At 48.9% G+C, this 26,379-nt stretch overlaps 2 protein-coding genes across 7 annotated transcripts in view; one reads left to right on the top strand and one right to left on the bottom strand.

The window, feature by feature from the left end:
* Positions 1–3,271: 3,271 nt before the first annotated feature.
* Cog1 (component of oligomeric golgi complex 1) lies at positions 3,272–22,394 on the top strand. Of its 3 annotated transcripts, none has more exons than XM_028865285.2 (14): positions 3,272–3,656; positions 5,564–5,805; positions 5,944–6,125; positions 6,262–6,432; positions 8,724–8,880; positions 9,863–10,073; positions 10,760–11,548; positions 11,909–12,055; positions 12,279–12,440; positions 13,249–13,376; positions 14,151–14,259; positions 14,743–14,852; positions 14,926–15,004; positions 21,110–22,394. In XM_028865285.2, the coding sequence occupies exons 1-14, from the start codon at positions 3,342–3,344 to the stop codon at positions 21,218–21,220; spliced, it is 2,913 nt and encodes a 970-aa protein (XP_028721118.1). In that variant the 5' UTR covers positions 3,272–3,341; the 3' UTR covers positions 21,221–22,394. The 3 variants fall into 3 exon arrangements, with proteins under 3 accessions (XP_028721118.1, XP_028721117.1, XP_037056482.1); XM_028865284.2 differs by lacking the exon at positions 21,110–22,394 and adding an exon at positions 15,986–16,177 and having other exon boundaries at positions 3,273–3,656; XM_037200587.1 differs by lacking the exon at positions 21,110–22,394 and having other exon boundaries at positions 3,273–3,656; positions 14,926–15,185.
* Fam104a (family with sequence similarity 104 member A) overlaps positions 15,104–26,379 on the bottom strand; it is a 23,063-nt gene continuing 11,787 nt past the window's right edge. For 2 of the 4 annotated variants that reach the window (XM_037200590.1, XM_037200591.1), the window contains exons 3-4: positions 19,301–19,363; positions 15,104–17,303 (exon numbers count right to left, since the gene is read on the bottom strand). In XM_037200590.1, the coding sequence (XP_037056485.1) occupies positions 17,064–17,303; positions 19,301–19,363 (303 nt within the window). In that variant the 3' untranslated portion in view covers positions 15,104–17,063. The remainder of the gene's footprint in view (positions 17,304–19,300; positions 19,364–26,379) is intronic. The other 2 variants (XM_028865299.2, XM_028865300.2) reach the window with 2 other exon arrangements.

Here is a 26,379-nt window from a genome sequence, read left to right as displayed (position 1 = left end):
ATTGCATGCACATGGTACAGGGCCATAAATGCAGATGAAACACCCACACACAGAATAAAATTAAGTTGATTTCAGCCAGGCATGGTGGTGCACGCCTTTAATCCCAGCACTTGGGAAGCAGAGGCAGGTGGATCTCAGAGTTCAAGGCCAGCCTGGGCTACAGAGCAAGTTCCAGGACAGCCTGGTCTATACAGAGAAACCCTGTCTTAAAAAACAAAAACAAAACAATAGGGTTGATTTCAGGGTTTTGTTTGTTTGTTTGTTTGTTTGTTTGTTTTAAGTAAGGAAGGGTCAAGCATCATGGTAGCACATGCCTACAAACCCAAGCATTCATGAAGCTGCAGTAGGAGGATCTCAAATTCAAAGTCAACCTACAGCTACATAGAGAAACCATCTTCCTCCCCCACACACCCAAAACACAAGAACAAAAACACAACATGATGGCTCACAGCTGTAACCCTAGCACTCAGCAGGCTGCAGGGGTATTGCAATGGATTCCATGGAGCAAGAGCCTGTCTCAAACAAGCAAAACAAGCTAAGTCTTTCCCCTCCGTGTCCTCAATGGGACAAGGGTACACACTGACAGGCCTAGAGAAAAGTGACACATGATGTCCCCAGCTTGGAAAGGAAGCCCTCCCTCTAATGTCCCAAGACTTGGCCAGCAGCCATGGTTCCACCACGCTCCCCAACCTGTCAGTACAGCTGCAGAGACCCCCTTCAGATAGAGTGAAGGGAGAGTGTGAGAACTATGTGAATGTCGGTCAGTGTTGTCTGGGCCATCTTGCTATTCTGAAATCTTTCTTTAAAGCTAATCAGGAGACTCAGTAAAAGATCAAGGACTTCTGGAGTCATATTGGCACATGAAGACAAGTGTCCCTGTTTGCTTTTCTGTTGCTGAGATAAAACATTCTGGCCAAAAGCCACTTGGGGAATTACTTCATCTTACACTTCTAGATGACAGTCCATCACTGATGGAAGTCAGGTCAGGAATTCAAGGCAGGAACCTGGAGGCAGGACCTGACACCGAGCCCATGAAGGAGTGCTCCTTACTGGCTTGCTTACCTTTCTGATAGAGCCCAAGCCCACCTGCCCAGGGATGGCACTACTCACAGGGCTGGGCCCTCCCACATCAATTAGCAGTCTTTAAAAATGCTTCACAGACATGCCCACAAGCCAGTCTGATCAAGGCAATTCTTCAGGTGAGGTCCCTCTTCTCAGGTGACTCTAGGTTTGTGTCCAGCTGACAGCTGACAGACACTATGACAGCAGGCTTGGCCATCAACCACCTTGGTGACCTCAGATAGGTTACTTATTCCTCCAGAAACTTAGTTATCTGTGATGCCACCTGGGCAAAGGGTCCTTGTGAGAAAAGAGGTATATGGTACCCAATGACAGCTAGGATTGTGGAGGAATGCCTATTTGATTTCAGGAGCTCCGGTGGAACCGAACAGAATTGGTCAAACATTGGCTGCTTGCAGTGCTACAGCATAAAGCTTTAAGCTAAAAGGAAGAAAGCCTGATACGAAAAGTCACACTCAAGGGGCTGAAGAGATGGCCCAGTGGTTAAGAGTGCTCGCTGCTCTTGCGGAGGACCCGAGTTTGGTTCCCAGCTCACACTCTCCTGTGACTCCAGCTCCAGGGAACGACACCCTCTTCTGCCCTCTGCAGCCACTGTCCCTGTCACCCCTGCATAGTAGATGTTGCAGGTGATACCTATGCCTCCACCGGGATGAAACCCACCCCCACCCCCGCACTCTGGCAGCACCGCGCCTCCAAAGCCCCAGACAGTTAGTTGTGTCTTGTGGACCAGTCCCAGGCTGGCGCATAGGTACAAGGAGCCCTAGGGAAAGGAAAGGTCTTGCCGGACAGAGACGCACTTCTCAAACACAGAAGACAGATTCTGCAGGCTCGGAAACAAAACCGCCTGCAGCCTGAAGAGTGAGACTGAAGGAAGGGCTGCACATCGCCGCTATGCCACCAGGGCGCGCGCTGACTGGGGAACGCTGACAGAGCAGGAGGCGGCCATCTAGAGCCAAGAGGCTTAGGATTCCTAAGATAACTAAAATTCCCCGTGCATAGAACAGGGACACTGTTCTTGCTAGTATGTCATAATAAGCCGCTTATTTAGATATCAATTTATTACCGTGACATTTGTCTCAAAATAGTGGCGGTGGTGAATGGAAGAGAAACCCCAGAGGCTGTGATACAGGGCTGCTGAACACCGTTTTCTCCGCGCTAACGTAGGTAAGGATTCTTCAACAGCAAACTTCTCCAAAACGAAGGGTCCTGAACTGACTTAATAACAAGAGGCCAAAATGTCCAGGTTTCTTACTGGGTCAATCTTATGGTGTCCAATCCGCAGGCATCATGGACTCCCTACCTGTCTCCATCACAGGAGGACTATAATAGGGGAAACGTGTTTTGTGGCTACTAAACAGTAATTAAAATAAAATGAAAGACCAAAGAATTAACCAGCAATAAAACAAACACGTTAAGGGGTAACCTCTGTAAGTGGGGCTCTTTCCGATCAACAAACATGGATTCAAACTTGTCTTCCTATAAAGTTGCATTTGACCAACGATTCTAAAAACTAGGAGCAGGGGCTACAGAACCCAGGCCTAGGAAGCTATACCTTGGGGCTGCTCACAAGATCGACCACAGCTGTCACTCCAAGCTCCAGCTGTAGAGGACAGATGATTAGGAAAGGATCCTAAGGCCCCGTCCTGGTTGATGTGATGGTCTAGCCAGAGCACAGGTGCGTAAAGAGTGATGACCACACGACCACGGGTGCGTCTATATCATAACTAACCCCTCTGTGGAGCTCTTCTCTCACAAGGAAAGGGTTAGGGTGCGACATAAGGGTTCCAGGTCACTATAAGGCTTTGACCAGCAAGTACCAGTTCAGCACTTAACTCAGAGACCTTAACTACCAAGCTTCTCCAAGGAAACGAGTGCTCAGGGCTGGCGAGCAGGCACAGCGGGTAAAGGCTATTGCTTCCAAGCCGGAGAACCTCTCAAGTTCTATCCTGAGACCCACAGGGCGGAAGGAGTGAACCTCCTGCAAGCTGTTCCGTAACCTCCACGCGCATCTGTTTCTGTCACGCACGCACTACACAGAGTGAAAGGCGGGAGGAGGAGGGAAGGGAAAAAGGGAGGGAGAGAGGGAGAGGTAGTAATACTAAAAACAAGCGCTCGAGGCCGGCACTGCCACCGTGGCTCAAGCCCTGGAACCGGCCCAGCTCCCGCCCCGGCGGAAGTACTTCCGCCCCCATCAAAGATGGCGGAGGGGGCGGGGCGGAGCTGGCAGGCGGAAGCGGCCGGCGGACCACTAGCTTAGCACCATGGCGGCCGCGACCGCCTCCCCGGCTCTGAAGTGGCTGGATCTGCGCGACCCCAACGCGCTCTTCGAGACTCATGGAGCGGAGGAAATCCGCGGGCTGGAGCGCCAGGTCCGAGCGGAGATCGAGCACAAGAAGGAGGAGCTGCGGCAGATGGTGGGCGAGCGATACCGCGACCTGATCGAGGCGGCCGACACCATCGGCCAGATGCGCCGCTGCGCCGAGGGGCTGGTGGACGCCGTGCGGGCCACCGATCAGTACTGCGCCCGCCTCCGCCAGGCCGGCTCCGCGGCGCCCCGGGTCCCGCGGGCCCCGCAGGTCAGTCCGGAACCCGAACCCGCCGCGTCCCGCCGCCCTCGCCGTCCGGCGGACCCCACCCCTCACCTTCCGCCGGAGGAGCCCGCCCCTCGCGCTGGTCTGTGCTCCGGGGAGGCGTCTGCCGGCCTTGCTCTGGACGCTGGTCCGCTCCCGAAAAAAGTCAGCCAGCCGGGCCTTTTGCTCCAGGAGCCTTCCCGGACTTCCGGACGATTCCCTCGCCTCCCTCGGGTTCCCAGCGCTCTCCTTCCCTTTTAACTGAAAACGCCAGGGGTCCCTCGACAGTCAAGGAGCAGATTTCTCCCGTTTGCTCACATCTTCCCATCAAGTCATTCATTCCTCATCCCACCCTGTACCCGAGCCTGGAGAATTGGGGGAGGGCAGCCTCAGCCGTCAGGCCCTCTCCCTTTTAATAGGTGAACAATTTCATTTTAGGCAGCGAGGCTGGTCTAGAAAATTCAGGTCATCCCGTCTTCCATTCCCTGAAACTTTAAAGACCCTATGTGGAAGGATGGGGTGGGAAGCACATCCTAACCTTGGCATTGGCCTAGGTATGAACAGAGGGCATGTAGGGTAAATATTTTTAACCCGGGAGAAGTTACTGAAACAGTAGAAACAACAGAAGCACAATCTGACTCTCATTTGGAGCTAGCTTTCTCATGCTGCTTGGTTTTCAAGAAAATCCTAGCCAAAAAACTGGGGTAGCGTGATGAAAACTTGCATAGAAGGTTGGAAATACATTGGCCCTTATCACTCCCGAAGCTCTGCATTAAGTACAGTCCCCTTCAAATGACCAGACAGCTGGCTAACTTCAACTATATAAGCCTACTTTTAAAAAAATGTATTGATTTTCATAGTTACGACTGATGCATTTCTGGGGCAGCCCCACAAATGCATTCTCCATTCAAATCACAAACAGAAGCCTCCCAATGTCTTTTCTGAAGCTTACATGCTAATCAAGGAAGTAAATCCATGAGGAGGTGAATTTTTTTTCATATAAGTAATTTAGAATAGCAGGAGAAAATATTTTATCATAAAAGTGATTAATCACCAAAAAAAACTGTGTCCGTTTGATATCATAGTTCTGAAGGAAGTGCTTTAGGTGTGGGTCCTCAGTAAGAACAGCTGAGACTCAGAACATTGATGTCTATGACCAGCTATGGTCACATAACAAAATATTTGACACAGTAATTCATAAAGAATAGAAATTCATTTTCTACAGTATTGGGTCCTAGGAAGTCCAAGATGGAACCGTTAGCATTTGATGTCTATGAGGATCTGCTTGCCTCACGTGGCAGATGGGGAGGAGCACAAAAGAGCCAAAGTTAGTCCATACCCCGACTTCACACACACACACACACACACACACACACACACACACACACACACACACACACACGCGGCACTGATGACGACAGAATCGTGAGGTGAGAGGGCAGACTGAGACCTGAAGCCTGGGCCAGATGAAAATTTGGTGCAGGGGTGGGTGGCAAAGAACAGTGAGCACAAATCTCTGGTGCCCTCAAAGGGGAGGAGAGAAGTAGGAAGATGGGACGTCAGAGAAAGGAGGTGCCTGCCACCAACAACCAGATGGTGAGATGTTGGCCTGCCTCAGACCTCAGTGCCCCACCAGCTGAGTGGAACTAAGTCTGCTTAATGGAACTTCAGTATTTGTTTATTTTCAAAGACGGGGTTTTTCTCTGTTTAACCCTGGCTGTCCTAGAACTCACTGTGTGGACCAGGCTGGCTCTGAACTCACATAGATCCATCTGCCTCTGCCTCCTGAGTGCTGAGATTAACGGTGTGCGCCTCCACATCCGGCAAAGCTTCAAATCTTAAGATATCCCCAGCTTCTCCCCAAGCCTGTGTAAACGGAGCCATGCTTTTGTTTGCTCTCCTCTGCCCTTCAGCCACAGCCAGCATCTGAGAAGTTCTACAGCATGGCTGCCCAGATAAAGCTGCTGTTGGAGATCCCCGAGAAGATCTGGAGCTCCATGGAGACCTCTCAGCATCTCCAGGCCACGCAGCTCTACCTGCTCTGCTGCCACCTGCACAGCCTGCTCCAGCTGGACTCCTCCAGCTCCAGATACAGCCCCATCCTCTCCAGATTTCCCATCCTCATCCGGCAGGTGGCAGCGGCCAGCCACTTCCGGTAAGTGAGCGCCCACTGGCTCTCTAATGATGTCTGGACCTCACTTAACCCCTACTGGGTCACGGAGTCTGTCTTCTTTCCTGAGGTACTTCACCCCACACGTTAGCCATTCTTGTTGATCTTTGTGAGTCTTTCTAGGTCAACTATTCTGCACGAAAGCAAGATGTTGCTCAAATGCCAGAACGTGTCGGACCAGGCTGTGGCCGAGGCCCTGTGCTCTATAATGCTCTTGGAGGAGAGCTCTCCCCGCCAAGCCCTCACAGACTTCCTGATGGCCAGAAAGGCAACTATTCAGAAGCTTCTGAACCAGCCTCACCACGGTGGGTGTGCTTTTCTCCAAAGTGTAATTCTTTAACAGGGATGGAGCAGCGTGTGTCAAGAGAGCCTGAGGCATCAGGTTCTTTGTTCAGCCTTGCTAAAGGGTATCATTTAAAAGAGGGTGGCTTCTTCCTACAGGTGCTGGCATCAAGGCCCAGATTTGCTCTTTGGTGGAGCTGCTGGCTACTACTCTGAACCAAGCCCATGCCCTTTTCTACACTCTCCCAGAAGGCATGCTGCCAGACCCATCCCTGCCCTGTGGCTTGCTCTTCTCTACCCTGGAGACAATCACAAGCCAGCATCCCACGGGTGAGCTGAGAACCTTTTCTCTCATTCATTCAGTTGATCTGCCATGTCCCAGGCACTATGCCACACTCTGGGGATCAATCAGTGAACTGAGAAGATTCCATCTCCTGCTCCGTGGATGTCATAGTTGGGTTGTAAAAGCAGATGCTGAATCTTCAGAGGTGCAGGTTGCTGTTTGATGTCAGTCATAGTCATTGCTGTAAATGTAAGGTACCAGTTGCCTAGCAACACCGGAAGGATCTTCCCAAGGCCAAAGGGGACTTCACTGGGGCAGTGGTGGTGCATGCCTATTACTCCCAGCATTCTGGAGGCAGAGGCAGGTGGATCTCTCTCGAGTTCAAGGCCAGCCTGGTCTAAAGAGTGAGTTCCAAGACAGCCAGGGCTACACAGAGAAACCTTGTCTCGAAAAACCAAAACAAACAAACAAACAAATAACAACAACACAAAAACCCTGAAAGCTGAAGGTTGAGAGGAGTTACTGAGTGAGGAAGGGAAGAGAGTCCCAGGTAAAAGAAAGAGGAGGCTCAAAGTCCTGAGATGAGGGTGTTAGTGTGACTGAGGAGCTGAAAAAGGCCAGCAGAAGAAGTTTCTAGAGTGGGGGGAGGATCTAGTGAGAAGAGGCCCGAGGCATGTCCAGGGACCAGGTAATACACAGCAGCGTGGGCCAGATGTTGGAAGTTGGACTTTACCCAGAGATAAGGGTCTTCTTCCATGACCTTGCAGGCTTGGGATGCTCCCTGCGCCACATGTCCCCATGCATCCCATACTTCTTTGGGATAGCATTTTCCTAGCTATCATCAAATGTTTTCATGGGACAGTGGAGTCCTTCAGAGCAGAGCGGTGATACTGAGAGCCAACAGGAGGCTGTCACCATGGTCCAGGGTCAGACATAGGATGGGGACTTGGGTTAGAAGGGAGCCATGAGATGGGGTAAGTGGACAGTCGATCTCTGTTGAGAGGACTGGGGATGATGGATTGGCTAGAAAGCACGTGGGAAGGGAAGTATCCACGTTAACTAGAAGAGGAACTGGTTTGGGGCTGGTGATCGACTTACAGTTGCAGAGGAGACACTGGAGAACACCGAGACCCTGAAATGGGACCAAGAAGTGAGCAGGTGTCCCCAGAGACACACAGCTGCAGTACACACATGGCAGCATCTGCAGCCACAAAGATGGCTGTGTCAGTGAGCAGAGAGGATGACGAGAGATCCCTGGCATTGTAGGACAGCAGGGTGAGGTGGGACGGTAAACTCTGGAGGCAGCCAAAGGTGACAGGAAGTGAGTACACACACACACACACACACACACACACACACACACACACGAGAGCATGCGTGCACATGTGCGCACAGATACACAGCACCCTCCCTCCCGCTCCGAGCTGGCAAGTAATCATTTATCCCTCTCATGAAAGGTGAGTACTGACTGACCTGCTCTGGCCTAGTAAAACAGACATTCAAGGTTCCCTTGCAAGAGCCTTGTGTTTCAAACTCCGAGTGGCTTTTTGTTTTGTTTTTTGTTTTTCAAGACAGAATTTCTCTGCAGGCCTGGCTGTCCTGCGACTCGCTCTGTAAACCAGGCTGCTGAGTGGCCTCCTACAGAGTACAGTGACAGGCACTACCCAAGGAGCACAGTGCAGGCCTGGGGGATGACCAGGAGACTCAGCGGGCAGGACGGGTTGCCACTGGTTGTTCCCTTGGATCTTCAAGGGACCTAGGATGCTGAGGAAAGGGAATTGACCAGCCTGCACTGTTTTGATAACTTAAGCTCTGTTGTTAGAATGTCAAGGACTGGTGGGCACAGTGGCATGCACCTGGAGTCCTCGCTACTGAGAAGTCTGAAGCAGGAGGACCACTGGGACTCAGGGCTGGAGACCAGCCTGAGTGACATGGCGAGACCCACCTCAAACACAAGCACACACACACACACACACACACACACACACACACACACACACACACACGCACACACACACGCACAGGCACACGCATGCGCGCACACACAGACACACACAGACTGCACAGCATTCTTCCCCTCCCTGTTTGCCCTCCTTTCTCTCCCCCTGGCCTGTCTTCTTCTCAACCAGCAAAATGGCAGAGCATGGGGAAGCTGCTGCACAGTTTTCCCAAACAATGAGGGCCTGACACTCCCTGTGCTTTCCTCATCTAACCTTTTATCCAGATTCACCCTCAACAGGGGCGGGCTAGGATTTCTGGAAGTTCCCTCATGGTTTTCCAATTCTTAATATGCTGTTCAAAGCACAGCCTGGATTCTTCTCACTTGGCTTTTCTCCAGGAAAGGGCATCGGTGTCCTGCAAGGGGAGATGAGGCTGTGCAGCTGGTTCAGACACCTGCCAGCCTCCATTATGGAGTTCCAGCCAGAGCTACGAACTCTCGCACATCCTATCAGCCAGGAGTACCTGAAAGACACACTGCAGAAATGGATCGACATGTAAGCAGTCAGAAAGCATCCCTGAGGTTCGACCTGCACACAGCCTTTGATGTGGCTACACTTGAGAGGCATGAGCTGGGACTCAGTCACCTGGGTGATGTACCACATGGCAGCCACCCACCCAGGGTGCACTGCCCCCTTTGGACCCACTTAGTACCTATGGTGGGAGAGTCAGAAAGTTGTTTTTCCATGGGATGGAGAGATGGCTCATCAGTTAAGAGCACTTGCTGTTCTTCCAGAGGACTTGGATTCAGTTCCCAGAACCCCCATCAGGCAGCTAACATCCACCTCTATAATTCCAGCTGCAGGGGGATCTGCTGCCTCTGACCTCTGAGGGCACCTGCACTCATGTTTACCTACCTGCACACACACACAAGTACACATAATTACAAATAAAATCTCCAAGCTGGGCAGTGATGGCGCCTTTAATCCCAGCACTCAGGAGGCAAAGGCAAGCAGATCTCTTGAGTTTAAGGCCAGCCTGGTCTACATAGTGAATTCCAGGACAGCGAGGGCTACACAGAGAAACCCTGTCTCAAAAAAAAAAAAAAAAAAACCTTTATTTTTCCAAAACAGTAAGTAGAGGCTTTTCTCCTTATGTTTGAGTTCTGAATACTCTGAGCTTTTGTTTAATGTGTTGGTTCTGAAGCCATGCCATGGGGCTCTAGATAAAAGTTGGCTTAAGAGGGCTAAAGAATCCCAGCTTCAATCCAGTTAGAAATGTGCTGATGTACTCAAGTCAGAGATTTCAAAGGAAGTTTTAAGAATTTGTCTTAATGATGTGTGAAAACCACAAATCAAGGCCAGGTATGCTAGCGCACACCTTTAATCCCAGCACTCAAGAAGCAGACAGATCTCTGTCCAGCGTGGCCTACATAGCTTGTTCCAGGCCAGACAGGAGTGCATAGTGCAATCTCTCTTTAAAAACAAAAATACAAAATCTGGGAATCCAGTAGAGCCCAAGGAAGTGGTCTTCTTCCAGGTGCAATGAGGACATCAGAAATGGGGTCACCAACCTGCTCCTGTACGTGAAGAGCATGAAAGGTCTCGCGGGGATCAGAGATGCTGTATGGGACTTACTTAGCAATGAGTCCGCCAGCCACAGCTGGGAGGAGGTGTGTCAGCGGCTTCTGGAGAAGCCGCTCTTGTTCTGGGAGGACCTGATGCAGCAGCTCTTCCTGGATCGCTTACAGGTGCGGTGAGCATCACATGGACCCCCTGACACCCCAGCCCAGTGTGGCCTTTGACCACGTTAAAAATGCCCTCATTTAGTATTTTCTTCCCCTATTTCTTACCACATCTAAATTTTCTAAAAGCTAAGAGACAGCAGGTTGTTGTCGGGTGCCCCTCAATGATGCTCTCCTTGTTCTCTGCCACTGTGTTGACGGTATCAGTCTTTTTTCTCATCACTGTGACCTGACAGAAGTAACTTGAGGAATGATGTGTTTTAGCTCAGTTTTGAGAGTTCAGTGCATGGTCACTTGGCTGGTTCGGGCCCATGGTGAGAACATGTAGCTGAGCCTCACTGTAGTGAGGTAGGACACATGACCAGAGCATCGGGAGAGCCTTCTTTTTACCTGGAGGCAAACAGGAAGCAGATGGGGTGGGAGGGACAAAAGTCTAGATCCTGAGAACACAGATCCAGTGCCCCTGCTCTCATGAAGCCCACTCCTAAAGTTGCCACAGCCTTCCAACATGCCACCAAGGGAGACCAAGCTGTTAACCCCTGAGCCTGTGTGGGCATTTCATGGTCAGGCTCCAACACTCACTGTGAGTGTGGTAGAGAATGTTCCGAATGCTGGCATAAACTGCCATTTCAACTCATTTGCAAATTTCCATAGAGTAATGATGACTAAAACCCTGCCTTCCTTCTCTTTAGACACTGACCAGAGAGGGTTTTGAATCCATCTCCAACAGCTCCAAAGAGCTTCTGGTCTCAGCTTTGCAGGAACTGGAGACCAACAACTCCACGTCGAATAAGCATGTCCACTTTGAGCAGAACATGTCTCTCTTCCTCTGGTCCGAAAGTCCCAGCGACCTGCCTCCTGATGCTGCCTGGGTCAGTGTGGCAAACCGGGCTCAATTTGCCAATAGTGGCCTCTCCATGAAAGCGCAAGCCGTCAGCCCTTGTGTGCAGAACTTCTGTTCAGCCCTGGACTCTAAGCTGAAGGTTAAACTGGATGACCTCCTGGCCTACCTTCCCTCCAGTGACACACCACTGCCCAAGGACCCCTCCCCCATGCACCAGGCTAAGAACTCTGCCTTTGATAGATACGCAGATGCTGGGATTGTGCAGGACATGCTGAGGACTCAGTCTGTGGCCTGCATCAAGTACGTTGTGGGCTGCATCCAGGCAGAGCTGCAGACCATTGAAGAAGTCACACAGGACCAGGAGGATGTCCTTCACGGCACCAAGCTGCACGCAGTCCTCTTCATGGCCAGACTCTGCCAGTCGCTGGGAGAACTGTGCCCTCACCTGAAGCAGTGTATTGTGGGAAAGTGTGGGGGCTCTGAAAAACCTGCAAGAGAGGCCAGGGCTCTGAAAAAGCAGGGGAAGGGAAAAGCTCAGGAGGTGCTCCCCGTGCAGGCCCAGTGGCAGGAAGTGAAGGAAGTCCTGCTCCAACAGAGCATCATGGCCTACCGGGTCTGGAGCTCAGCGCTTGTGAAAGTGAGTGGCAGGACTTCATGGGGTCTTAGGCCACTCTGGCCATCCTCAGTCCCAGAGACAAGTAACGCTTAGTCATAGCTACCGTAACCTGGGCCAGGCAACGCCTGTTCCTCAGCCTAGACTTTGCAGCATGTTTCCGTCTTACCAACCTGGACAGGGAACCCTGCTTCCTGCTTGTGTCAATACCGCAGCCGCTGTGGTCTCCAACCAGGTGACACCTGCCGTTACTGGAGGGGCTAGCAAACGCACTCTCCTGCGGAGTGTTAACTTGCCAGGAGAGTGGGGCTGGCCGCCTACCACCTACACACACACTGCAAGGGCCCTGAGGAACTAATGTGGCCGTTCTCTTTTTATCACCAGTTTCTGATTGGTGGATTCACGCAGTCATTGCTCTTAAGTGATGCTGGCTCAATCCTGGCCACTGCCACCAACTGGGATGAACTGGAAATTCAAGAGGAGACGGAGTCTGGCAGCAGTGTCACATCTAAGATACGCCTCCCCACGCAAGTGAGTTCGTCCCACTCTCACAGATCTTTGGGCTGCAGAAGGGGAACAGACTGTTCTGGGGAAGCAGGGTGGCTTTAGAAAGCCATTTCCATACGTACCTTCTGAGGAAGAGCTGGGCGCTTTGGGTAGATGCTCAAGTGGAGAGGTCAAGGCGAGTATCCAATGAGAGAGCTAGGCGTGGCTTGCTGAGTGCACTTAGCAATGTGTTGTTCTCATCTTTCAGCCATCCTGGTATGTACAGTCCTTCCTGTTTAGCTTATGCCAGGAAGTTAATCGGGTTGGAGGCCATGCCTTGCCAAAGGTGACCCTGCAGGAGATGCTGAAGACGTGCATGGCCCAAGTCATAGCTGCCTATGAGCAACTCACAGAGGAACAACAGGTAAAGGTAGGTATCCAAATGTTTTCCCAAACAAACAGACCTTGTTCTTGGATTTGGACGGTTCGTATGAAGAGCACAGAATGGTATCATTGCCCAAGCCAGGCCCCAGTCCCATAAATGTGCTCTGTTGTGTTAGGAGAGGCATTCAGCTCTGCAAGTTGACCTGATCTCAGGTTCAAATTGGTCACCCTGAAGGTCAGGACTGGTGGACAGGGTAAAAGCTTTCACAGTAAAAACAGCTAAGCTTTGGCACCACGCAGGCTCTGGGCAAGTCTAGCCCCTTCATCTACTCAGGATCAAATGTAAGCAGCAGGTGAACAACCGCTCAGCTGGGAGTGGCTTTGTTACACGGTGGCGATGCAGCCCTTCCATGCTGGCTGCCAGGGGAGATGGAGGAAGCTATGGCGCCGAGGTTCTCTTTAGGATGGGAGGAGGCCCTACCGTCTTAGCCTCCACTGCACCTGTGACCCTGGACTTGCCCTATGGTTTCATTGGGAACATTTAAAGGCAGGGCCATCCTGACTTGAGTGAATTCAGTGGTCTTCACTCCTGGGCCTCAGAGCTCACATACATCTCCAGGCAAGAATCCTTGCCTTTTGGGATGGCCACCTACACCCAGAGCCTGTTTTTAAGGGCTGGGTCTCTGAGATTTTTAAGACCAGAGTTCTGTATTTAACACTCTGAGACTAACCTGGCCCTGTGGGTGTCAACAGCACCTTCTGAAACTGTACCAAGCTGTAATACAAGTATAACCTGCAGCTGCTCTTGGAACATGTAAGGAATCACCCCCTCACCAGCCAGTCTTCACTTGCAGAAAGAAGGGACATTTGCAATGACCCAGAACCGGGCCCTGCAGCTCCTCTATGACCTGCGCTACCTCAACATCGTTCTGACCAGCAAGGGGGAGGAGGTGAGGAGTGGCCGGAGCAAGCCAGACTCCAGGTGACTACTGGGCACCTCCAAGCAGCCTCTTCCTAATGCAGTTAATGGACAGTACACTTACAAGGGTTCCTCCAGGGATTTCCCCATTTTACAGTGGTAGGAGAGCGCAGCGTTCATTAGAAACCATACTTCAAGTTAGATCTTTTGTCTGGGCCAGCACTAAATCACATCTTGCACTGTGCATATCTCTATAAGCTGCCAGGCTGTGGTGGTGCACACCTTTAATCCCAGCACTTGGAAGGCAGCGGCAGGCAGATCTCTGAGTTCAAGGCCAGCCTGGTCTATGGAGCAAGTTTCAGGACAGCCAGGACGAAACACAGAGAAACCCTGTCTTGGGGAGGCAGGGGTCTATGAGCTGAGCACATCTCACATTGTTGTGTCCTGCACTATTAAGCTGTGGTCCAACACCATCTTACAGTAGTCTGTATGCTGATGTATGACAACAGTTTAAGCTGGGACCATCGAAAGCCCCTTTCCCGAGGCCTCCAAAGAAAGCCAGCCAGTACATTGACTGGTTTCTCTTAAACAATGAGTCACTGTGTAACTGGTGGTTAAATAATACTTGCTGAATAAATTCCACAGCCAAGTGAGGCAGGCAGAACCTGTTTGGTAAGTGGAAGGCACTGGACTTAGGCATCATGGCAGGCTGATTGTCAAAAGGACACCGAGCAACTCGGCTGGATAGTGCCCACCTCTAGGGTTTCTATGGTAGTAAAATACTGCCAGATTGCTATCATGAAATGTGTGGAGAATAATGTTTCTAACTCTTCTCAGAATCGAGAAAGTGACTGAGAGACTGGAGGCCCTCATTGACCCCTTTGACCTGGATGTTTTCACACCACATCTCAACAGCAACCTTAATCGCCTGGTACAGCGGACTTCTGTAAGTTGGGTCACAACCATGTTCAGTGTGACTAGAGAAACTTAGTTCAAATCACACACCAAGCCTGCTCCAGTCCTTCATGCCCAGGGATGAGATACAGCCACTTCCTGGAAGAGGATTAGGTAAAATGCCATGGGCTTCAATAGCCATGTTGGAGGTAAGGGTCAGTTAAGTATCTGCATGAGCCTCACAAAATACATGGGTGCCACTGACCTGCCACCGAGCTCAGTCCCCAGGTCCCTTATGTTACAAGAAAACTGACTCCAGAAAGTTGTCTTCTGACCTCCACTTGCGCTTGCAAACACAAACACACACACAAACACCCCCCCCACAAATGTTTTAGAGAAGAACTACATGGCTTTGGGATTCTCACCCATGGCAGATTAAGGAATAATTCTTAAAAATCCCAAACGATGGGTAGACAGTGAAGTGACTGTTTCTTGGGGTGACAGTCACTGGGCCCCCTCCCTTTCTTATCTACAGGTTCTATTCGGATTGGTTACTGGTACAGAAAATCAGTTTGCCTCCCGGAGCAGCACATTCAACTCCCAGGAACCCCATAACATCCTGCCACTGGCCTCCAGTCAGATCAGGTGAGTAGCTCATGAGGCTCTGCCAGGCTGAGACCCCTGCTCACCTCGCTGACATCGTCTTTCTTGTCTTGAGGTTTGGACTGCTTCCACTGAGCATGACAAGCACGAGGAAGGCAAAGGCCACCAGTAGAGGCGTCGAAACAGAAGCCCAGGTCAGTGAGAAGAGGCTCTCCTGGTTCTTCCAACCCCCTCCCCAACTCAGCACCCAAACCCCCACCAGCTCTTTTAGAAATAACCAATTAGGCACTGTATGGCAATGCACTAAGGCTGCTTTTAATGGCGGCGCAACAGAATACAAGGTTTCACTAGCTTGAGCGCATAGAAAGATGCCCATCAGCTTGAGCAAACAGCCTCAAAACAGAAAGGGACCCAGACCCAGACTGTGAAGGACACACAGCACAGGATCGATGGTTTTTTGCATTTTGTAGGGTGAAAAGAGCTGACTGTTCCTGGCAGTCCTGCACTGTGATCAGAGCATGGGGAGAAGACCCTTTTGTCTTGCAGATGGTCTCATCTGTGCCTTTAGTTGGGTGGGAAATAGGAAGAAACGTGCTTTCTCAAGCATTGTTTTATTAATACATGTTTTGTTTTGGTAGGACGCCATCCATTAAGCCTGCCGGAGCCCTCCTGGGTATTTCTGGATTGTGTTGTGTACATGTGTGCTTGACGGCTTCTCTTTTAGCACTGTTTGCCTGACTGTTAGAATTCCAGTAGAGTATCCTTTCCCACGTTCCCTGCCAGCAAACCCAGTAAGACCTAAGTCCTTGGCAAACAGCTGCTTTTAAAATCTGGAAAATGGTTCTAAAAGAAAAAACTTTGTGAACTTCGGGCTTCATGACACTAGTTTCCATGTCACACAGCTGGCCTTTCCATGCTGTGGCCCTCAGAGGACCGGGCCCTGGAAGGTACGCATGTTCACTCTTGCTGGCATGGGCCTCCTTCAGACTGTACTTGTATCACATAGTGTAACCCGCTCTGGTCCAGCAAGTACCTCAGACCTTTCTTACTACAGCCATCCCTGCTCCTCAGTGCTACTGCCTGTGTTGTGTGGCCTCTGAGTGGGGTGCACGGAGGGGGAGCAGGCAGGAGGCTGCGGGTGAACACTTAAGGCACTTACTCTCATCTAATGGCAGGTTGGCCCCCCGGCACTCTCCAGAGTAGGTGACCCAACGCATCCTGGCTCCTTGTTCAGACAGCTGGCCAGCGAGGAAGACGACTCACCTGCACCTTCCTTATTCAAGCTTGCCTGGCTCTCTAGTATGACAAAGTAGCATGGAAACAATGCCCAGGCTCTCTAATTAAATACTCCTGCATTATTTTTACTAGATGTGCCTCTGCTTGTGTTTCTACACCACCCCAAACTGTCTGGTCCTGATGATGGAGTGTGATCCCCTGACAGGGCAAGGATGCTGACAAGCAGGAGTTCAATCCTTGTTCTCTTCAGCTATCGGCAGCTTGGGCTTCATCAGCACTGATCACTGCCTTGGTTATGGGCACTGCAAGGGTTAGCAGTTAAGCTGTTAATACACAAGTTTGTCAGTTACTAGGTGTTTCTTGACTTAGAGACTGTGTGTTCTCTGTAGCATCTGAGGTACAGACTAAAGAAACAGATATGGAACTGATATTCTCCCTAGAAATACAAATGTGTAACAGACCACAACTAGGGGAGGCGCTTGGCCTCGTGGTCTTCAAGAGTGGACGGCGGTTCTGTTCAGGGAGCACTTTCCATGGACATCTACATACTAAGAGGTAGTATGACAGTTAACCTCAGTGCAAGACTGAGTCAAGCTTCCTATTTGGGGAGAAAACTTAATTTTTTTCCCATGGAAACTAGATATTCTTTACTAGTTTATTGAGTTAAAAAAAATTGAAGATCCCACATTTTAAAGAGGCTCTTACAGTACAATGTCTAATTGACAGATGTGGTTTTCAGTCAGAGGGAGACTTCCTCAGACACTGCCATGACATGGACTTGATGCCCTCTCTCAAAAGAATTCTATAAAAAATTGCTCCCAAGCCCCTCTGAAATCACAATAGTGCAGTAAAACCCCAAGTAAACAGCTGCCTGCTGACCCAATACTCAAATATAGACTGAAAGCCAACAGGCATTTTTTTTTCTCTGTGTGCAACTTTTAAAAACAAATCATTAAGTTGAAATATCCAATCTGCACAGTGCTGTCCCTTCACAGAAGGCAAGAAACTGCTGGAGCATCATGTTGGCGGCCGGCCTCGGTGCTGTAGGCTGTGAAAATGGGCCTCCTTCAGGGTCTGATTGATAAGGAAATAAGGGCCTTGGCACAGTGCAGACTGCTCGGGCACCGGCTGGGGGGTGCTGGGGCAGGATCCGGGGATGATCTGGCTCAAGCTGCTCTCTGGCCCACTGGCCCTGTCCGGGCTGTTGATGATGCTGCTGCTGCTGCTGCTGCTCCCACCACTGTCGCTGCTCGAAGACTGGAAGACAAGGAAAGAGCCAGGGTCATATCAGCCATTCTTCCTGCAAAAAGGCTTTACTTGGGCTTAAAATGAAAGGCCCTATTAGGAGTCTTCTTTGGCCAGGTGGTGGTGGTGGCGGCGGCGGCGGCGGCACATGCCTTTAATCCCAGTACTTGGAAGGCAGAGCCAGCTGGATCTCTGTGAGTTCAAGGCCAGCCTGGTCTACAGAGCGAGATCCAGGACAGGCACCAAAACTACATGGAGAAACCCTGTCTCGGAAAAACAAAAACAAAACAAAACAAAAAAACAAACAAACAAAAACCAGTCTTTGTAATGGCTAAAGAAAATCCCACTGTGAACCGGGCGGTGATGGCACATACCTTTAATCAGGAGGCAGAGCCAGGTGGATCTCTGTGAGTTTGAGGCCATCCTTGTCTCCAGAGAGAGTTCCAGGACAGCCAGGGCTACAGAGAGAAACCCTGACTCCAAAAACACCACCACCACCAAATAATAATAATAATAGTAACAAAAATCCATTGTGTATGTGCCCCATGCTTTTACATTCACTCATCTCTTGATGGACACCTAAGATGACTCTATTTCCTTGCTACTCTGAAGAGAGCAACAATAAACACAAATGTGCAAGTGCTTCTGTAGTGGGATGCCCAGGAGTGGTATCTCTGGGTCATATGGCAAGAAAATGAAACGGATCCAAAACTGACGACGATATTAAGCTACCCCAGACTTATGGACAGTGGGTACAGCTCATGCAACTAGAAAGGGCTCATGAGAAGGGAAGAGACTTAAAGTAGAGTGGACGGTGCAACAGAACACACGAGACAGGAAAGCTAGGTAACACGGTATAAGCAGGAGGGGAGAGGAGGAACAACCCCCGAAAGTCTATCCTGAAATGCCACAAAGAAACTGTTACTTCATGCATTCCCAACACTGGGCCTCACACACACAACCAGCCTGTCACGTAGGAAGTTCTGGGTCTAATTCCAGCATGGCCCTTGACTGCACACCCTTACCTATATCTGATTTCTTCACTTCTCTGCTTTAATCACTCATCCTAACACTCCCAGTAACTAAAGGTGGCTAGTTCTCAGCTTCAAAGTATCAGCTACTGGCTCAGGGGACAGAAAAGGCATGCCCTATCTACAAACTCTTGACACAGGTAACTGACAATTTGCACACAAAATAATGTCCTGTAACCGCTTAGGACACACTTAAAAATTAGCCTGTCTAGGCAGGCAGTGGTGGCGCATGCCTTTAATCCCAGCACTCAGGAGGCAGAGGCAGGCGGATCTCTGTGAGTTCAAGGCCAGCCTGGGACACAGAGTGAGTTCCGAGAAAGGCACAAAGCTACACAGAGAAACCCTGCCTCAATAAATGAATGAATGAATGAATGAATGAATGAATGAACAAATAAATAAATAAATAATAGGTTTATAAAAGCTTCCAGAGCTATACTTTCCAAGTGACTATTAAGTCCTAGCTCTCGGTACTAATATGCACACAGATAAGTCACCTGAAACAGCCAGAATGCACTGCTCAGAAGCATCTACTGGTACACCTGACACCCACACTTGTCCACAACAATCTGAGCTGTCTAGCACAGGCACATACCCAGTGCTCACAGGTACTGTCTGTGCAATTAAAGTAGAAATAAGAAAAGGAGTAAAAGGAAATCGGGCAGCAGGATTGGCTGGAGTTCATTCCCCCCCCCCCCCCCCCCCCCCCGTTTTTCAAGACAGTTTCTTTGTGGAGCCTTGGCTGTCCTGGAACTCACCTGCAGACTGTCCTGGCCTTGAACTCAGAGGTCCGCCTGAAAAGCGTGCACCACCACCGCCCAGCTGGAGTTAATTTTTTTAAATCTTAAAGCCAATGCCAAAACAAAAAATTCACTCTACAAAGGCCTCTCCTAAGCTACCTTAACAGCCTAGACTGGTTACCTACACTTTGAGAAGGTCATGAATATTTAAGTAGGTCACTACCCTAGATCAGAAACATACCGAGCAAAAAGTTCTGTCTCCTCTTAGTCTGCTTTCTTTACTGTTTTTTGTTACAGGCACTTTCTGAAAATTAAGGCAAGAACTAGAATAAGTCTTTAGTAAGTCAAAATTGCATGTCAAGTTGTATGTATCTCAAACTGTAACAGTCAAAATGACATTATTCAGAAAAGATGAGAGCTCATTAACAGTATCCGTCCAACTAGCTGGTCTTGGTGGGGGTTTCTTGAGCTGTACCTTGCATGTGCATCGCCCCTGCCTCAGCCTCCCACTGCTGAGATTATAAGTATATGCCACCATATCCAATGCTCCAGTTCATTTTTTTGCTTCCTCATTTTTAAATCTTGCAAACCAACTCATGGTGTCATGGTTAAACTGTCACAAGCATACATCCAGTTGAACTGGTTAAATTGTAGTACATCCATTACATATATATGTACCACAAAATTATCCTCACCATTACCAGAGATGCCAGAAACCTAAGTCACTTTTTCTTTAGACTAAACCCTACATATAATGTATCATCTGGGTTGTTTGTTTATTTTTTCTTCTTCTTAGGCTAGCTTAGATGGCTTAGCAAATAAAGGTATTTACTTGCTGCCAAGACTGACAACCTGAATTTGATCTCTGGGTCTCATGTGTTGGAAGAGAACCAATTCCCCTAAAAGTTGTTTTTACCTCCATACACACAAGCTGTAGCTTGAATGTGCACACACATATACAACAAATAAATGTAATAAAAATCACATAAAAGTATTTTTCTGGCTGGGCGTAGTGGCAGCATGCCTTTAATCCCAGCACTCAGGAGGTAGAGGCAAGTGGATCTCTGAGTTTGAGGCCAGCCTGGTCTACAGATCAAGTTCCAGGACAGCCAGAACTACACAGAGAAACCCTGTCCTTTTTTTTTTTTTTTCCATTCCCCATACCCAAAAGTTTTAAGGCAGCACAAATTGGAGTCAATGCTTTTTGTTTTGTTTTGTTTTTTTCGAGACAGGGTTTCTCTGTGTAGCTCTGGCGCCTTTCCTGGAACTCACCTTGTAGCCGAGGCTGGTCTCAAACTCAGAGATTCTCCTGCCTCTGCCTCCCCAGTGCTGGGATTAAGGGAGTGTGCCACCACCGCCCAGCTCAATGATTGCTTTAAGAGAAAGAACACAAGGTTGGGTGGGTAGGGGAGTGGGGTAGACTTGTGAAGAGTGGGAGAAGAGGGTGATATAATCAAATCATTATAAAATTCTGAAAAATTAACAAATATTTTTGTTTTTTAAAAACCTTTTCTTTGCCATATATATACTATGATACATCAAAAACCAGTCTGGAAGACACTTGTGGCAAGGCGTTTAGAATTTGGATCTTCTACTGTATTTAACTGCTTTCTTTTTCTTTTTTTAAAGCCTCCAGGAGCGAGTGTGAGGGTGTGAGTGAGTGTGTGTACCACATTCATATAAAAGCCAGGAGGCCAGAAGAGGGCATGTGGTCCCCTGGGACTGGAGTTACACGTAGTTGTCAGCTGCTGTGAATGCTGGGAACTGACCAGGTCTGCAAGGGCAGTAAGCACCACTAAGATCTCTCTCCAGACCCCATTATTTTTATTTTCTAAAAGTTTTAACCAAAAATATATTTAGAGAGAAAAATAACCATGAGTAAAGAACGTTACTACAAAACAGAGTAAGGTCTTTAGTTACTTCCAACTTCAAGACCGAGACTCTGAGAAAGCTACTGACTGACTGTCAGTCAGACTCTAGGAAGGCTGCTTCCTTCACCTTCCACACATAACTACCGAGAACTCACAGGCTTGTGGCTCTCTCTCCCCAGGCCTTCCTTCACCCTCCAGAAGGAAATCGGAAATGGACAACTGATGCAAAGCCTCGCCCAGCAGCTCCCTGGGGACAGGCAGGCCTGGCAGTCTCTGAGCAGTCACAGTGACTTTGTGCTGTCGGCCCCACTGCCCTTCCAGCCACAGACCGGTGAAGCTGCTCTCGCTTGGTGGTGCTAACTCTCGGTATCCGATGGCTGGAAGGAGACGCTCCTATGTGATGGAACAGTTCAACTGCCACCCCGTCCAGAACTATCCTTGTTATACCTGCATCTGAAAAGGCACCAATTCTTGTACCCAAACTGGTTCTTGGCTGTTTGCTAATAACCTCCTCATGGAAGCACTGACCACTCCAAAGAGTCCTGCTTTGAAAACCTGTGGAAACAGGGTCTTGAGTACAGGCAGCCATTATATCTTCCTAGCTGCTGGCAGTGCGGCGCAGCCAGAAGGGCGCTGTCCTGAACAGAAATTCTGCAGTCACTTGTGGGCTTCTGGTGTGCTCAGGCCCACCTGCTGTGCACACAGGATGACATGAACACGTCACCAGAACTGCTCAGGCACTTGGTAAATATTTACTGAGCTCAACTGGGGAAAATGGTGGTAATGCATCCACAGACAACCAGAGTCCACAGCTACTACTGGGAGAGAAATGCAGTGGTGCATGCTGGGTAAGCATGGGAGAAGCTCCTAACAGTGGCTCCACTGGATGAGGAAAACTTGGAACAGGCAGGAAATGACAAACCAAGAGAATCAGCATAAACTCAAAGCTCATACAGAAAAAGAATGTCTTGAGAGTGACAAGCTCAGTGTGGTACAAGTGGGCTGTGTCAGGAGCTGGTGAAACAGAAAACACAGACAGAGAGGTCATGGCTAGATTACAAGAGCCACTGAGGCACAGCAGAGGTTCAGAACACTCAGGTCATGCTCAGATCCAACCCAGGGAGTTAGGATCCCAGGGCTCTGGTGTATGATGAGATCTGGAGAAACAGAAAAGGGGCCCACTGATGTTTCCTCATAGGCCAAGCAGGAGGCAGGCACAGGGACTGGGAAGTGTTGAAGGTGTGTGTCATACCCAAGAGGGGGACGGGAGGGCTCTGGAGGGAGATGGAGATGCCCAGCTGACTGAGGACACAGGGCATGCACTTAAGAGCAGCAGATACCAGGAACCACTTGCTGAATATCAACACTCCCACAGTTTAGCAAGGGAAGGAGGAAGGGAAGGTGCCTGAGAAAGCACCACAGGGCTACAGACAAGCAAAGACAGGTGGGGGAGGGGAGAGGGAGGGGAAGGGAGGGGAGGAAGCTGCAGGTGGGTGAGGTAGGAAGGAAGAGGGGCACAGTGGCAGACCAGAGAGGTGCAGGCTCAGAGGTACAAAGATAAGGAGAAAAACCAGCAGCCGCCTCTGGAACCCTGGCAAGCTGGTGAGAGACAGGAAGACAGCAAAGATCTAGGAACTGCAATGCAGAGAACGAATACACTAAAGAAGGTCATCTTTATTTCCTCAAATTCCTCACCAGAGATGCTGCCCCGCTGGGTAGGCTTGCTTTTAATTCTACCTTTACCAGGCTGTGACATTAGTTTAAATAAACAATAACCCCTTTACACCATGGCAGAAACTAAACACCTCTAAGTACGGTTTCTAGTCATAAGCTTTAGAAAGCAGCCCAAGCAAGCCTATTAATTGTGGAGTCTCTCTGTTCATAAACTCAGAACGAAGCCAGGAGTGGCAGTACATGTCTGTAATCCCGGCGCTCTGGAGACGAAGGAGGGAAGACCAGGAGTTTAAGGCCAGCCTGGGCCATCTGGGCTATGAGACTCTCAAAAAGCCAACAAAATGAGTACAGGGTAGAGAGAGATCAAGCTAGAACAAGGATGGAAGCCTCCTCCCTGATGGCCAGCTCTCACACTGCTGGAGGATGCTATGTAGGCTGCTGAGGGAAAACTCAGCTGTGGACCCTCAACGTTAGACTACTGAGCGGCCAGGCAAGAAGTACACACTGCTGCCAACAGCACTGAGTCAGTAATAAGGTAACCAACCTCCCGGGCTGTACTGGAGACCCACTCCAAGGGGTACCACAAACCTGTCCAAAGGATGGAGGCTGGGGAGGTCCTAGGCCTCAGCAGGGAAGCTAATGGACTCATGTACCCATCCAACTGCCATCTCAATCATGCTGTTTCCACCTCAGATAAGGCTACATAAGTCTGGTGAAACACTCGGCTGCACATGGGACTTACACATCATTTCCTCTCTAACATCAAAGGTTGAGAAGGAGAGAATGGAGGAGCCAGAGGAAGGACTGGAGTGAGGTAGAATACCTCTGCAGTCTGGATCTCACAGGATCAGTGTTTACTGGCCAAGACCTGTGCAAGTTCAGACCTGTCTAGCTGGTGAGATGGCTCAGGGGTAAAAGCACTTTATTACCATGCCTAACAACCTGAGTTCAGTAGCCAGGACCTACATAGTGTAAAGAGAAAACCAACTTCTACAAGTTGTCCACTGTTCTGTGTAAGCATTACACTAAATAAATAAATGTCATTTTTCAAAGTTAAAGATTGGGCCTGTCAACATTCTGCCATGGAGAGAAAGGACCCATGAGCCCCTACTCCAGGACAATAGTAGCTGTGGGGGAGGGAGCTCACAAAGCTTCACTCCTCCCTGAGTATCTATAGTTAATGGCTACAGGGCAAGGTCCCAACACGTTCTATGGAGCATCCATTGTAAGGAGTCTATGATCCCATAATAACTTCACCCACAATCCTACAAGCAACCCTAATGAAACTCAGTGGGTCATCAAAAATAGTAAACCAAAAAATAATCGAAGACAGGAAAGTATCTGGGTGGGAAGGGAACAGAAAGGGAGAGGAGTCAATATGATAAAGTGCCTTGCATGTATGCATGAGATTGCCATAAGGAAGCCTATTATTATGTATAATTAACATATGTAAAATAATCAGAACCAGAATGTGTGTGTATTTATCACTGAGAACCACATGCTTCCTCCCTTTTTTACAAAGGGAGGAAGGGAGGGCATTTAGAGTTCTTTTGTTTGGCTGGTATTCTGTTTTGTTTTGGAGACAGGGTCTCACTGTGTAGCTCGGGCTGTCCTGAAACTCACTATATAAACCAGTCTGGCTTCACAGAGATCTGCTTGCCTCTGCCTCCTGAGTGCTGGGACTAGGTGTGTTACACTTTGGCCGATGCTATGCCCATCTAGAAAAAAACATTTTCATCTTTCAGGCCCTAGTTTCTCTTCACCTCCATATCCACATTCACCAATGCTTTCAATTTACATGAACCTACAAAGAAAACCCTCTCGTGGGCAATGTGATGGCACACTCCTGTAATCCCACATAGAGAAAGAGAGGCAGAAGGATCAGAAGTCTAAGACCAGCCTTGGCTATCCCAAGACTCTATCTCAAAAAAAAAAAAAGGTAATTTCAAAAGTTCATTTGTCGCAGAGTTATAAACAACCCTAAATCCTCACACAAGAGTTAGCCAAAACAATGCTGTATTTTAGCAAATACCTAATACTCCCAAAAAGATTCAAGATGGAAAAAATTAAGAGCTTTAGTTGGGCCTTCAATCCCAGTACTTGGGAGGTAGAGACATGATCACAAAAAGTAAGTTCAAGGCTAGGCTGAGCTACAGTGATTTCCAGGCCAGAGTGGGCTCTCCTGTCTTAGAAAAACCAACCATCACCAGGGAGATGGTTCCTCCATGGTGGAGAGAACCAACTCCCACAGCTGTCCTCTGACCTAGACACATACACATTAAGCACGTAATATACTAAGTAAATGTAATAGTAATTAGTAAATGTAATACTAAATCAGACAATAAATCTAACTTTAAAGCAAAATTAAAAATGATCAGTTTGATATTAAACATTTCTAAAACATGACCCACTGGGACCTGGAGGAATGCCTCAGCAGCGAAGAACACTGGCTGCTCTTGCAGAGGACCTGGGTTCAGTTCCCAGTACCCACATTGTGGCTCACAACCTTCTGTAACTCTGGTTCCAGGGAAACCTACACCCTCTTCTGACCTCCACAGGCAAATAGTGCAGATATATATGCAAGCAAAACACTCCTACACATGAAATGAAAATTAAAAACACCTTTTTAAAAGATTATGCTAGCCATGCAGTGGTGACCCACGCCTTTAACCCCAGCACTCGAGAGGCAGAAGCAGGAGGATCTCTGTGAGTTCAAGGCCAGCCTGTTCTACAGAGGACAGCCAGGGCTACCCAAACCTTGTCTCAGGAAAAAAACAAAAAACAAAAAAACAAAATAAAACAAAAACCAAACAAAACAAAAAAAGATTATGTTAAACCAGGCTGGGGATATAGCTTAGCAGTATAGCACTTGGCCTGGCACGTGCAAGGCTCTAGGTCCTACAGATAAGTAAATGAATGAATGAATGAGCAAGTGAATAAATAAATAAATAAATGCTATACACATCCCCACTGTCACCTAACCCAGTTCTTCGGAGTTACAGTAGTGACTGTGAAACCCTGTGGACCCCCTCCCTGCTTCTGTTATTTTGGGCACACCTCCCTACTCTTACTAAAGACACTCCTGGGGCTTCAGTATTAGCATCAGAATTCCTCTTCCTGCAAATACAAGGAGGCACATGCTGCTTTAGGAAAGCCACTGGCTGCAGCTCCACATCTTTCCAGCCTTCTTCCCATGATCCCTGGGTACTGGGAAACACTGGTGAGGATACTCTGCACTCCAAAAGGTGCCACTTTCATTTATTCATGTAGAACCTCTGATTACAGGGCACACACCTGAGTACCAGAAAGCGGGTTTGCATGTGAACATCTAGTGTAACTTACAGACACTAAAGCTACGTGGAAGAGCATCACTCCTACATGTGCACAACTACAACTCAAACCAGCAAGACTAGCTCCTGGGAGTCTAACTGGCTTATTAAGTTACCAGAAAAAGATCTCTTAAATTATTTTAGTTTTTCATTAAATCCCCAGAAATGGTTTTCTGTTTTGTTTTTTATGTGCATTGGTGTTTTGCCTGCATGTATGTCTGTGTGAGGGTGTTGGAGCCCCTTGAGCTGCAGTTAGTTGTGAGCTGCCATGTGGGTGCTGGGAATTGAACCCAGGTCCTCTAGAAGAGCAGCCACTGAACTATCTCTCCAGGCACAGGAAATGGATTCTTACCTCACTCTAAAGGAACCATTATCTTGTTGACCCAGCCTTGGAATTAAGAGGTTACTACTTTTATTAAGCCAGTAGTTTAATACATAAATAGCAA

This window comes from Peromyscus leucopus, chromosome 8b (genome assembly GCF_004664715.2).
Source record: "Peromyscus leucopus breed LL Stock chromosome 8b, UCI_PerLeu_2.1, whole genome shotgun sequence".
Taxonomy (NCBI): Eukaryota; Metazoa; Chordata; class Mammalia; order Rodentia; family Cricetidae; genus Peromyscus; species Peromyscus leucopus.
Note: the sequence above shows the minus strand (reverse complement) of the source record. Positions and strands in the feature narration are given on the sequence as shown.